Source organism: Mus caroli, chromosome 2 (genome assembly GCF_900094665.2).
Source record: "Mus caroli chromosome 2, CAROLI_EIJ_v1.1, whole genome shotgun sequence".
Lineage (NCBI taxonomy): Eukaryota > Metazoa > Chordata > Mammalia > Rodentia > Muridae > Mus > Mus caroli.
The window spans coordinates 114,907,289-114,920,997 of NC_034571.1; the positions used below are offsets into that span (position 1 = coordinate 114,907,289).

The 13,709-nt window shown below is 46.5% G+C and overlaps 1 protein-coding gene across 1 annotated transcript in view; it reads right to left on the reverse strand.

The window, feature by feature from the left end:
- Window positions 1–13,709, reverse strand: part of Spg11 (SPG11 vesicle trafficking associated, spatacsin) — a 63,090-nt gene that overhangs the window by 7,948 nt on the left and 41,433 nt on the right. The window contains exons 21-29 of the mRNA XM_029468384.1: window positions 12,135–12,398; window positions 11,386–11,494; window positions 9,725–9,884; window positions 8,925–9,179; window positions 7,749–7,949; window positions 6,934–7,041; window positions 5,800–5,962; window positions 4,375–4,589; window positions 3,052–3,799 (exon numbers count right to left, since the gene is read on the reverse strand). Coding sequence (XP_029324244.1) covers window positions 3,052–3,799; window positions 4,375–4,589; window positions 5,800–5,962; window positions 6,934–7,041; window positions 7,749–7,949; window positions 8,925–9,179; window positions 9,725–9,884; window positions 11,386–11,494; window positions 12,135–12,398 — 2,223 coding nt within the window. The remainder of the gene's footprint in view (window positions 1–3,051; window positions 3,800–4,374; window positions 4,590–5,799; window positions 5,963–6,933; window positions 7,042–7,748; window positions 7,950–8,924; window positions 9,180–9,724; window positions 9,885–11,385; window positions 11,495–12,134; window positions 12,399–13,709) is intronic.

The window sequence follows — 13,709 nt, forward strand, 5'->3', positions numbered from 1 at the left end:
TTCAAGAGCACTGTCATTCATACAGTGAATTCCAGGCCAGCCCAGGATACAAACAAACAGAAAAAAAGCAGCTTAAGTCTAAAAACATACAGTTTAAAAGCAAAGCAGGGTGTGGGAGGGCAATCCTGGAATTCCAGCACTTAGAAGTAGGAAGATCTGGAGTTCAAGGTCAATCTTGGTTACTTGGGGCTAAGGGCTGTGTCTCAAAATACAACAAACCAACCCCAAATCAGATGGTGGTGAAGAAGGGGAAGGAAGGGCACAGCTCAGGCCACGTTGCCCCATCCATCCTCCACATGAGCACAGTTCTAGGGAGATGGAATAGGCTCGCTCCACTCTGTTCCTACCATACACAACCTAGACATGCAGCAGCTGCGTGAAGAGCTGAGAAGTAGAGCTGCGAGCAAACTTAAGATGACCAGAACTGGTATCTCCCTAGCTAGGAATCTCTAGAAACCCAGAGCCGGGCCCTGATGTGGAGGAGAGATACTGCAAGTGTGTGTACACACACACAAGAGCACGCAACAAGCTCAGGTGTCAGCCTAAGGCTGGAAGTGAACTCCTGTGCCCACTCTCCCCTGCCCTGGCACCCAAGCATCTCTTGGCAGTGATGGTAGAGGCTTGGGTCAGCGGTTGGGAGGAGGTAAATCCATATTGGTTTTTGTAGAGAGGACCCAGGTTTAATTCCCAGTACCCACATGGCAGCTCAGAACCGACCCTAACTCCTATTCCAGGGGCTCAACACCCTCTCTGGCCAATGAGCGCATTGGATACACACATGGTACATAGTTAGACATGTGTTCTACAGTGAGTGCCAGGACAGGCAGGGCTACATAGACCCGCTGTCAAAAATGAAGTGAAGGGCTAAAGAAATGGCTCAACAGTTCAGAACACTAAGACTCCAGTTTGATTCCCAGAAGCCACACCGTGTTTCACAACTAACTCCACTTCCACTGGATCCAATACTCTGTTTGGGCACCCTCTGCAGGCACCAGGCACATGTGTGGTGCACAGATGTGTACACAGCAAAAACACACATGCACTCTTTTCCTTAAAAAAACAAAAACAAAACAAAAAACCAGAACCCAACAACCCACAATAAAGGGAGAAAACAGCAGCCTAAGTAACCCAAAAAGCAGGAAATTCAACATTTCTTCTACCGAACCACTGCTGCAACTCATCCCAAAGATAACCTTTATAGTTGAAGATAAAGCAAGCATTCAGATTCAGCTGACTACTGGTAAATTCTATTTAAGTTAATAACATTAAGCCAGCATGGTGGCTCAAGCACTTGGACTGAGGCAGGGAGACCAGGGCTCCAGCAGCATCCTCAGATACACAGGGAGTCAAAGGTCAGCCTAGGCTGCAGGAGATCTTGGAAGGGATTAGGGAGTAGGGAGATGTATGAGAAAGATCTTGTACAGAAAATAAAAGACTAATAACTTCCAATTTATGAAACCAGTATTATCCTAATTTTTAAAAGGGAAAAACAGACAAAATATTTTTTTTTCCGAGACAGGGTTTCTCTGTGTAGCCCTTGCTGTTCTGGAACTCACTCTGTAGACCGGGCTGGCCACGAACTCAGAAATCCTCCTTCCTCTGCCTCCCAAGTGCTGGGATTAAAGTCGTGCGCCACCACTGCCCGGTGACAAAAACTTATTTTTAAGAAGTAAATTACAGCCGGGTGTGGTGGCACATGTCTTTAATTCTTTTACTTAGGGAGGCAGAGGCAGGAGGATCTCTGAGTTTGAGACCAACCTGGTCTACAGAGTGAGTTCCAAGACAGCTAGGGCTACACAGAGAAACCCTGTTAAAAAAAAAAAAATCAATAAATATTCAAGAACATAAATATAAACAAAAGAGCTAATCAATTACAGCTATATTAATCAAAAAGGATAGTATGTCAAGGAGAGTTTACTCTGGGAATGCAAAGTTGGCTCAATGTTTTTTAAAAAATCATTAAACATATCTAATCACATCAATAGTTTAAAGAAGAAGGACAGCACATAAGATCAACAGATGCCAAAACACACGATGTAAAACTGCACAATGATAGGAAATCTATCCCTAACCTAAGAGCGGGATGAGCCGCTTCCCACGGTGACTCTCAGATGGCAGGAAAGGCTGAGTGTTCTCCTCCCGGGATCAGCAGCAACAGAAAGCAAAGGCGACAGTTCTCTATACTATGTCTGCGTAGAAAACCCACCTCAAGGGGGCCAGATGCTATGCTGAGCACAGAAGCCTACCCTATGTGCTACCAGTATATGATTATAAACCTTTCTTTTTTTTTTTTTTTAAAGATTTATTTATTATATGCAAGTACACTGTAGCTGTCTTCAGACACTCCAGAAGAGGGCGCCAGATCTCGTTATGGATGGTTGTGAGCCACCATGTGGTTGCTGGGATTTGAACTCTGGACCTTCGGAAGAGCAGTCGGGTGCTCTTACCCACTGAGCCATCTCACCAGCCCGATTATAAACCTTTCAACAAGATTCCACTTTAGTTCTGGGGGGGTGGGGAGGGCATCCCCTGGAGCTACAGGTACAGGTGGCTGTGAACTACCTGATTGGATGGATGCTGGGAACCAAACTGGTTCCCTGCAAGGTGCATGTGTTTTAGATCAGCTTTTTCTTTTCTTCCTAGACCTGGCTGTGCTGGAATTTGCTTTGTAGACGAAATAGGCCTTCAATTCACAGAAATCCACCTGCCTCTGCCTCCCAAGGGCTGAGATTAAAGATGTGCTCACACGCCTGGGTATTTATGGTCTTGTTTTTGTTTGAGACAGTCTAATTACGTAGCATCTGCTTCCCAGCGCTGGCTTGTATTTATATAATTTCACCAAACTAACTATCAGCCAGGAGTTCCTCTACCTCATCTCTAAGCCAGTTAAAAAGCAAGTGTTACTGTGTAGACTACTTATGGGTTGATTACTTGGGGAAAGTCACTATCTCTTCAATTCAGTGTAAGTATGACATCCCGAGAGGTTTCTCCTTTTTGGAGACAGCACCAGCACTGTGTGGCAAAGAGGACAGTGTGGCTGCCTTTACTTACAGCTATGGGCTTTCCGAAGAGGGACGCTCGGGCTCTCCAGGTCCTCAGGCTGTGCGGCACTTGAGAGGAGGGCACGGATCTCTGAGTGCAAGTCTTCCATGCTGGCCTCTGCGGAGGCCAAGGCTCTGCAGTGCAACACCAGCACTAGATCCTGGCTATAGAAACGGAAATACTGGCACACTCTGCTTGCTTCATGCACACAGCCACCATCTAGCAGCTGCCCGATCAAAGTGTTCAGTGACTCCTGCTCTTTGTGTTTCAGTCTGTTCTCACACGTTGTCTTGGATGGAAGATCATTAAGGCCTAAGTATTTGGATGTGTTCAAAGCAGCAAGCTTGGAGAAGGACAGCTCACTGGCTAAGCTATCAAAAGAAAGTTCAGCAGCAGCCAACTTGTGTTGAGAGGGGCTGGGCTTGGCTTCCTCTTCAGCCCCTCCACACGTGTGCTGGGCGATGCGGCAGATCCAAATCCGTTTCTCCAGCTCCTCCAGCTCCTCCAGGGGAACTGGCTCTTCCTGGGCAAGCCAGTGACCCGCCAGAGTGAGCAGCAGATGGCGCTCCTCAAGGCTGCCCTGTTCAGCAGGGTGCTCACTCACCTCCGGGGCTTGGCTAGAGAAGAAGGAAGAGGCTGCTCTCTTTGAAATGGAGTTTTTCTTAAAATTTTCATGGCATTTTTTCCAGAAGTCAAGTCTTTCTTGTTTCAGGGACCACTGCGGAGTGTGTGTTAGTGTTTGCATTTCCTGGGTTAACTGAAATTGAACAAAGCAGACTTCAGCCTTGCCTGGGTCAAGAAGCCTCATTATGCTCCCTAGGACACACTGGCTGCAAGCAAATCTAGTGAGTGCAGACCAGCCTGGGCTGCAGAGGGCGCTGGATGCAATTATGTGGAAAGTTAGTATGAAACCGGTTCTCAGTCCATCTGAGAGCCCAGGGAAAGCCACCGTATAGTTATCCTCTTCAAAGCAAACAGCTGGAGTGCACCTCTACAGCAGTGGTTCTCAACCTTCCTAATCGGTGGCCCTTTATACCGTTCCTCATGTTGTGGCGCACCCCACTAACCACAAAATTATTTTCATTGCTACTTTATAACTGTGACTTTGCTACTGTTATGAACCACAGTGTAAATATCTGGTCTGAGAACCCCCAACAGGGTCATGACCCATGGTTGAGAACCACTGTTCTATAGGCTATGCTTACATCAAAACATACTTCCTTTACTATATCAAAAGCGTACTCACTTCTGAAGCAGTGTGGGAAAGGGCTGCATTGCCTATGGACTGCATCCCACTGCTTCTGTTGGGAGTTTGAGTAACTTAAGATATACCTGTTCAATCAGCAAGCTGTCCACAGGCAGGGCTGCTAACTCGGCCACTCTCCTAGCCACAGCAAACTGCCCATCTGCCTTTAGCTTCTCCAAAATCGATCTACATTCCCGCTGAAAATTCTCAGTGCTGTAGCTGGAAATGACTGCAGGGCTAATGGCGATAGGTGTGTCCTTCAGCACTTGGCTGAGGAGACACAGCTTCTGCACGTCTGGCCCTGTGCAGGAGAGAGGGTGCAGTTACACAGCAGTGCTGTGGTGACAGAGTGGCAGGGGACAGACAGCAGGGTGCCTACAGGGGAAATGTGGGCTTTTCTTTTTCCTTCCTTCCTTTCTTCTTTGTTGTTTGTTTATTCTTTTTGAGACAGGGTAGCACAGAGTCCGGGCTGGTCTTGAACTCATTATATAGCTAAGGAAAACCCTGAATTCTGACTCTTCTGTTTCTACCTCCAAGTGCTAAGATTACAGGTGCGTGCCATGTACCCTGTAAAACAGGTCTTCTCTTCTGACTGACTGCAGAAGCCGCTAAGGGCAAGTCCTTACATACTCAAAATGCTAAGTGCCATTAGGACACACATATATGTATACATGAGTATGTATATAAATACACCTTTGTATGTATGAATATATATGCATGTATATATGGCATTTAGCATTTTCAGTATATATATGTGAGTGTATGTGGTATGTGTGTGAGGGAGTATGTGTGTATACCTTGCAATATCCTTAGTCAAAGTCTGGCTGAACTTGCCCACCTTGCTCTAAGAACTGGTAGCGATAAGATTAGCACATGAAATCAGCCTCTACTATACACATGTGCCTTTTATTAGACAGGATCTTACTGTGAAGTCCAGACTGGCCTTGATCTCATGACAATCTTCCTACCTCAGCTTTCTGGGCACTGGGCCTATAGGTGTGAGCCACCATGCCGTCAAGTGTCTCAGATTGGTGCTCTTCAATACCATAGTAATTTGCTAACCTTGGAGACAATGACTCAGGCTAGCTTGCTCATTCTCGTCTCTCTCTCTCTCTGTGTGTGTGTGTGTGTGTGAGAAAGAGAGAGAGAGAGAGAGAGGAGGGGGGAGGGAGAGGGAGAGGGAGGGAAAGGGAGGGAGGGAGAGAGAGAAGGAGATGGAGGGAGGGAGGGAAAGGGGGAGAGAGAGAGAGAGGGGGAGGGAGAGAGAGAGAGGGGGAGGGAGAGAGAGAGAGTGCACTCCCAAGAGCGAGCATGTATCAGCTGCTTAGAAGGACTGGTTGCACTACAGTAGATGCTGCTGTTACAGATGACCTCTTCATGCTCAGTTATGGACGGACGTCATTGTGCTGCTATCTATCCAATATATCTAATGTTCTAAGTGCCTTCCAAAAATATTTCCAACATACAAGAGCTAACAACTTGGCAGCAGCTTCAGAACAAAGCTGTCTTACCGTCAGAGAAGAGCTGCTCAGTGCCAACAAACAGTCGGAGGAGTTTCCCCAGCTCATACTGCGTCTCACATTGCTGCGGCATAAGTTTCAAAAGGAAACAAACCTGGCCCTTCATCCACGAGGCAGGTATGATAGGAAGGACCCTTGCAGCCGCTGAGTCAAGCTAGGAAAGACAACAGAGGTTCAGAAGAGTTTGTGGGAATGAACAGGCAGAACCCCATGGGCCGGAGAGATGGCTCAGCGGTTAAAGGCACTGACTGCTCTTCCAAAGGTCCTGAGTTCAATTCTCAGCAACCACATGGTGGCTCACAACCATCTTTAATGGAATCTGATGCCCTCTTATGGTGTCTGAAGAGAGTGACAGCGTACTCACAGATATAAAATAAAAATAAATCTAAAAAAAGGAAAGAAAAAGCAGAACCCCCAAATCTGGGACCAAGAAAGCCCCGAACATTCCCAAGGCTTCATAATACTCTCATGGGCCCATCACAAAAGGAGGGTCTGTGCTCCTGACAGATGGCAGGAAGCAGTGATGGGGACAAAGGCAGCTCTGCCACTCTGCAGGAAGTGTTGGTGAGGAGGCTATGTGTGTGACAGTCCAGAGTGCCAAACACTAGGAACCACCGAAGAAGTCCCAGGCTTAAATGCCTCCTACTATCAAATCAGTTCCCCCTGTGCTATTCCTAACCACCATGCTTCACTTGGCAGCTGCCTAGAAGGGGTCTGGGCTTATAATTGAGCCCAGAAGATTCTTTTTAAAAAGATTTATTTATTATTGTGTCTAAGTACACTGTAGCTGTCTTCAGATGCACCAGAAGAGGGCGTCAAGAGCCAGCCTGCATTTGACAAAGAACCGTCCCTCTCTTCTTGGTGTCCACAGCAGGGACCACTGATCTTAGCCCCACTAAGTTTGGCTACTCCACCAGGACACAGATAACAGTAGCATGTGATGTGACACTTCTGTTTACGGTAACTACAAGTCACACCACCTGCCTGGCTTCTCTGAAATGACAGTGACTCATTGTCAATCACATGGCACAACCAGTTGTCTACTGCTTCCCCACACCACCCACCAGCACGAAGACCTGCCAACCAACTTCAGACCTGAGAGGAGGGCACTCCAATTCCACCTACTGTTTCAAGGCTTTTCTGGAACTCCAAAAGTTTAACTTTGGCTTTCTCGTAATTCTTGAAGAACATACAGAGTTCATACATCTCCATAATCAATAGAAGTGGGGAATCCTTTGAAGAAGAGTTAAAATTAGAAAATCCAGATCATCAAAGATATTAATAATGGAAGAATCAAATTAAGTTTCCCATGTTATTTCCTTTTGGGAGGAAAAAAAAATTTAACAAATCCATTTGTTACTCTACAGACCATCCACTAGGTGGCGCTATGGCCCCAACAAACATTCCCGGAGGCAAAAGAGCACCAGCCACTTACCCTCCTACTGGTTGGTCTCTGTGGTATCAACTAGCCTATTTTTGGTGGGGTTGTCAGGCCAGAAAAGAGGAACTTAGGGTTAGAAGTGATGAGTCTGAATTGTAAGTGTGCCTACTTGAGTGCGTGTGGTCTGCGTTATGTATTAGTTATTAGTCTAATGCCACTTCCTAACACACACGTTCTTTTTATAAAGTACTGTTGTGAGAACTTACTAAACCAATACATATAAAGTACTCTGCTAAGTAAATACAGTATATCTCAAAGGTCCTAGGGCTGGATACCCAATACTAAACTAAACACACACACACACACACACACACACACACACACACACAAGTTCTATTACCATTATTATTTCTTGTTGACTTTAAAAAAAAAAATCCAGGTCTGATAATAAGAAAAAGCCAAGGAATGCTATGTTGACACCCTGAGGTTCTGGAATGTCTCAAGTGTGTGTGTGCACTCATGAGTGTGAGTACATATGTGTGTATGTGTATAACAATACCTTAATGAAGAGCTGGAAACCTCGGATGAGAGTGTGGCTCTTGCGTCTTGTCAATACAGTTCTCCAGATGATGGACAGGTCCTCCAGGCTCCAGTGATGGTCCTCTACAGAGATCTGAATGTGTCCCATTGCTTCAGCTGCAACCTTGTCCTCCACGGAGGTGACAATCCAAACACAGAGACAGGGGACAACACTGGCACCCTACCATTGGATAAGAATGTTTCAAAATGAAGGAACTGGGCCTCGATCACACAGATGGACAAAACTCCACTAACTAGCTGGAATCAGCTGTGAGAAAACCTTCCCCAAGGAAGAGGAAGAGGATGCCTGCCCAGCAGAGCACCCTCCTGAGGGCAGCCAGGGACTGAGTCCCCACCGTAGGCTTCACTGGTGTCAGGAGACAGCTTAATGGACAGACAGCCTGAGGTCTGACCTTGGAAGCAGGTGTAAGAGCCTCACAATTGTCCCCTGTAGCTCCTTCAGGCCCCTCCCACCCTGCTGCTTGCTTCCTTCCTTTCCCTTCTTCCTTCTTCCTTCTTGTTCTCTGTTTTGTCTCTGCGTGCATGAGCCCATGTGTGTTAATGCTCATAGAGGCCTGAAGAGGACAACGGATCCCCTAGAGCCAGAATAACCAACAGCTCTGAGCACTGAACTCCGGTTCTCTGCAAGAGCAACAAGCACCCCTAACTCCTGAGCCAGCTCTGCAGCCCCAGCTCATTACTTCCTCATGTGTGCATGGACACGCCTGTCATGGACCTACAGCTGTCAGCTATTTCCTTCCACCTCGGGAGTCCCACGATTCAAACTCAGATGGTCAAATTTGGTGTCAAGGGGCTTTACTGGTCTGTGTTTTGTTCTGTTTTGTAGTTCTGACATTTTGAAAGACTTCCTTGATTTCTAATTATGTGTGTGAGTGGTAAGTGCATGTGAGTGCTGGTGTTCATGAAGCCCAGAAGCCTTGAAGCCACAGAAGTCTGGGTTAAAAGTGGCTATGAGCCACCAAATATGGGTGCAGGGAACTCAGTCAGGTCCTCAGTGAGAGCAGTGTGTGCTCCTAACTACCAAGCCATATGAGACCAGGTCTCAGTTTATGGCCAGCATCCGCTCCTAGCCTGCCACTCTCCTGACTAAGCCACCAAGCAGGTAGAGTTTTAGCACCCACTGTGGCCAGCTCACCTGGATACACGAGGCCAGGACACTGAGGGTGGGAGCCCGATGTCTCACCGCCTCAGCCAGGAGCCAGCTCCAAGAGGCGGACTCCTCCGAGCACCGGTGGAGAATTTCAAAGAAATCACTTGTTTCTCCTTTGTTTCTCTGGAGTTCCTGGAGGCAGCTGTCATCCCTAGAGATGGACCCTGATGACAGTTTCTCAGAAGCCAGCTTCAAGTGGCTCTGAAGGACAGGACTGAAATACTGAAGAAGAGATTCCACCTATAGAGACGATTAAAACACACTCAATGTTCTTTTTCATAGAGTGAGTTTTTACAAAAAGTCAGGTGGTAGTGGCACTTTAGTCCCAGCACTTGGAAGGCAGAGGCAGATGGATCTCTGTAAGTTAGAGACAACTCACATTACAGCCAGAGCTATACAGAGAAACCCTGTTTCAAAAAAACAAAAAAACAAACAACAACAACAACAACAGGGCTCAGGATGATTTTTTTATAATGCTGAGCTGTGTGAGAGAAGACCATGTGATGTTTGTTATAACATCCAGCTATCTGGCCCAGGGTGGCTGGCCTAGAACTTGCAATCCTGCCTCCCAAGTTTCCATAGTACTGAGACTGCAGACCGGAGCACACCGTAGGTTGCTTTTAAGGGAATTTGAGTAAATGTCTATGTTAAACCCAGAATCCTAGAAACTTGTCCACATCTGTTCCAATGATTTCGCCCTTGCCTGACACCAGGTTATAGACTCAGCAAATGTGGGTCTTGAGCAGACAATCATGGAGAACACAGTTCCGGGAAGTGTGGTTTACCTCTGCTGGGTGGTAGTTATGCAGCTGGCTGTGAACCAGGAACTGCAGCCAGTCATTTGCTTTGGCACATTCTCTCAGGTAGGACACGCTCAGTTTCCTGTCATGGAGCATACAGAACTGAAGCACTAATGCCCACTGGCTGCTGGACTCACTGGACAACCTATAATAAAATTGGGGATGGACAGCAGAGGGAAAAAAAGTCATTAAAATAGAGCTCTCAGGGACAGGCAGAGGCAGGGGATATCTAGGAGTTTAAGGCCAGCCTGGTCTATAGAGGGAGTTCCAGGCCAGCCAGGGCTCCATAGTGAGACTGTCTCAAAAAACGGAAATAACTAAGTAAATAAAGTATAGCTTTAGGGGGGCAGAGAGATGACTTAGTGGCTAAGAGAGTTTATGGCTCCTCCAGGGAACCCAAATTAGGCAACGCATAACACCTGTAATTCTAATTCCAGGGGATTAACATCTTTGGCTTCCATGGGCACCTGGACACATATGCGCACACATGTGTATACTTGCACACACACACCCCTTATATAATATAGATCTAGTTTAAAATTTGGAAATTAGTAAAAATTAAATAAATTAACCAAAACATACTCTCAAAGAAAGAAAGGAAGGAAGGAGGGATGGAGGGGAAGGGAGGGGAGGGGAGGGGAGGGGAGGGAGAGAGCGCCAGCCAGCTTGCCCAGCTTGCCCAGCTTGCCCAGCCTGCCCAGCGGTAGCACATACTTTCAATCCCAGCACTCAAGCAGAGACAAGTAGATCTTTCTGAGTTCGAGGCCAGCCTGGTCTACAAAGTGAGTTCCAGGACAGCCAGGGCTACACAGGGCTATCTCAAAAAACCAAAACATCATCATCAACAACTAAACCCCAAAACAAAAAAAAAACCCAAAAACCCTTTCACCAAGGGCAGGCAGGGTCACCCGGAGGTAGAGCACATGCTTAGCATGTATGAGGCTGTCGGTTTGATCTCCATGTGGAAAAAATAAATATAATAAAACTTTCATAAAATACATAAAAATAATGAACATATGCTTTTAAATATATATCAAATATTTATTGCACTACTTACAAAAAACTAGCCAAATGTGATGGCACAGGTCTTTTAATTCCAGCACTCAGGAGTCAGAGGCAGGTAGATCTGAGTTTGAGGTCAGCTGGTCTACAGAGCGAGTTTCAGGACAGCCAGGGCTACACAGGGAGACCCTGTCTCAAAAACAAAACAAAAACCCCTCCACCTCTCTTGGGCTGGAGAGACACTCGGTAGTTAAGAGCACTTGCTGTGCTTGCAGAGAACCCATGTTCAGTCCCTAGCACCCACATTCATAGCTCACAACCTTTTGTAACTTTAGTTCAAGGGATCTGGCCTCTAAGGACACTGCACTTCTGTGGTACACAGATATACCTTCAGGCAAAACACTCGTGTATATAAAATAAAAATGACCTTAAAAACCCACCACGTCTCTTGCCTACAAAGCAGAACAGATTTCCCTCTCATCTGAACAGAGGGAGTCCCATGGGTAGACTTTCTGTTTGCCCTCTGCTGGCTGAGTAAGGCCACGGGTTGGGGGTGGGGGGCTGATGAAAGTGCAGCAAGCCCTTTGAAGGAAGAGCACTCCAACACAGGCTTACTAAAGAGGCTGGGGCTGCAACTCACAAACCTGTTAAAGCCCTGCTGCTCAATGCTGTCCCACACGCCTTCCTCCAAGAGAACGAGCAGCTCTTCTGTGGCTGCTCTGTCACCGTCAGCAAGCTTAGACAGCTTCTCAGCTGTAAGAAACAGGCAACAAGACCTTGGTGGGCACAGCTGCATAGCTCTGTAGCTCCAGCTGAGCGAGATGAACTGCACAGGCTCAGGTCAGGGTCAGCCTACGCAGGACAGAACACAGCGGGACCACATCTCTAAATAACCAAGAACCAAAGGAAAAGCCCCGTAAGATCAAAGCCATCAAGAGGGAGCATGGGCTGTAAAGCCCCTGGGTAACTCATGCTGGCCTTGAGTTCTTAGTGATTATCCTGCCTCAGCACCTCCAGGACCAACTGTAATAGACTGTGTGTAATCTATATATGGGAGCATGCAGTGTGTATGTGTGACATGTAATGTGTGTATGTGGTGTGTACATGTGTGTGATGTGTATATGGGGTGCATGTAGTAGTATATATGTGTGGCATACACTGTATGTATATGGAGTATATGTGTATGTGGTAGGTGTGTGTGTGTGTGTTCAATAGAAAAAGTCAGACCTGGGTATTTTTGTTAAAGTAATGAGGCTCGGGGTCATTCAAACCCAATTAAAATGACTTCTAAGAAAGTGAGATTAATAACATAAACTTTCATGTCCACCTCAGTACTTTTGACCTGTCCCTCATTTCCCATGGACAACACGTGGCGGGTGCAAAGGTGCTGTACCCAGAGACTCTCTGATGAAGCTGGAATGAGCATCTTCATCTCTACGCTTGGAGCCCAAAATTACATTTGCCATTTTCAGGTCAACTCTGAGCTTGAGGCTGCTGAGGCCAAGCAATTCTAAGAAGCAGACACAGGCAGCCCCTACCGAAGGGTTGGTGAAGGAAGAGAGCCCTAAGGTATAGGCCTCCTTGCCTACTTGCTGGATCCTAGAACATAAAGAAACCAAAATTATATAAGATAAATAAGCATTACTTCTCACACTGGCTGGGGACATGGCTCAGTGGGGAAAGATACTTGGTACCAAGCCTGACAACTCGGTTTGCTCTCCCAGACTCACACGGTGGAGCGATCTGGCACACACACACACTTTCCTGTAGGCCAGAGAGATGGTGGCTCAGCACCCAACAATGCTTACTAATCTTGTCGAAGACCCAAGTGTGGTTCCCAGCACTCACACCAGGCAGCCTCCAACTACCTCAACTCCACCCCAGAGGCCCTGACTTTCTCTCCTGGATTCCCACATGCACAAGCCCCCCTCACCAGACATAAAAATACAACAAAATCTTTTTTAAAAAGCTGTCCTCTGACTTCCATGGGTAACTTGATGTACACACACCCTGACATCACACAGACACAAACCATTTACACCATACATTACACACACCACACAGACACACAAATCACATATACCATCACACACAGACACATACACAAACCATGTACACACATACACCATACACACCAAATGCAAAACACATTATACACACACAAAAACAAACCATTTACATCATACATCCCAAACATACACAAGCACGCGCGTGCGCACACACACACACAATTTTAAAAGCTGCTTCTCACCAGGACAAGGAACTGGAGCTGTGCTACCACAGAGCGCTTTCCATTTGGTCTTTTGCTACCTCCTCTCCCTTTGTGTTCGTTTGGGTTCCAGTGAAAGTTTTTATTTGGGGGCACTATAACCCCATTTCCTTAGACTTACATGTTCTTTAATATTTTTTTAATTGGGAAAATTTAATAAGCATGAAATGCACTACACAGTAGGAATGGCAATACCACAGTTGTAGAAATTTTTATTTTTCTTAAGACAAGTTAGTGATGAGCTCTCATGAAATAGCTCAGCAGTTAAGAGCACTGGCTCCTCTTCTAGAGGCCTGAGTTCAGTTCCCAGCAACCACAACCATCTCTAAAGGGATCTGAGGTCCTCTTCTGGTATGCAGGTGTACACGCAGACAGAACACTCACACATTTAAAAAAAGAGAAAGAAAAGTGAGTTTTTCCCTGGGGAGATGTGGAAGGCCAAACAGCAGCACTTCCAGTTGACATCACAGACATTCAAAGCCAGAACAGTGTGGGCGACCCAGAGTGCCAAGGGTCCTTTTTGCCAATCTAGCCACTGTGACCCACATCCCAGATAAATCAAATTCTATTCACAGAAATTAGGACCAAGATGCCATAGAAGGTGTCTTAGTCAGGGTTTCTATTCCTGCACAAACATCATGACCAAGAAGCAAGTTGGGGAGGAAAGGGTTTATTCGGCTTACACTTCCATGCTGCTGT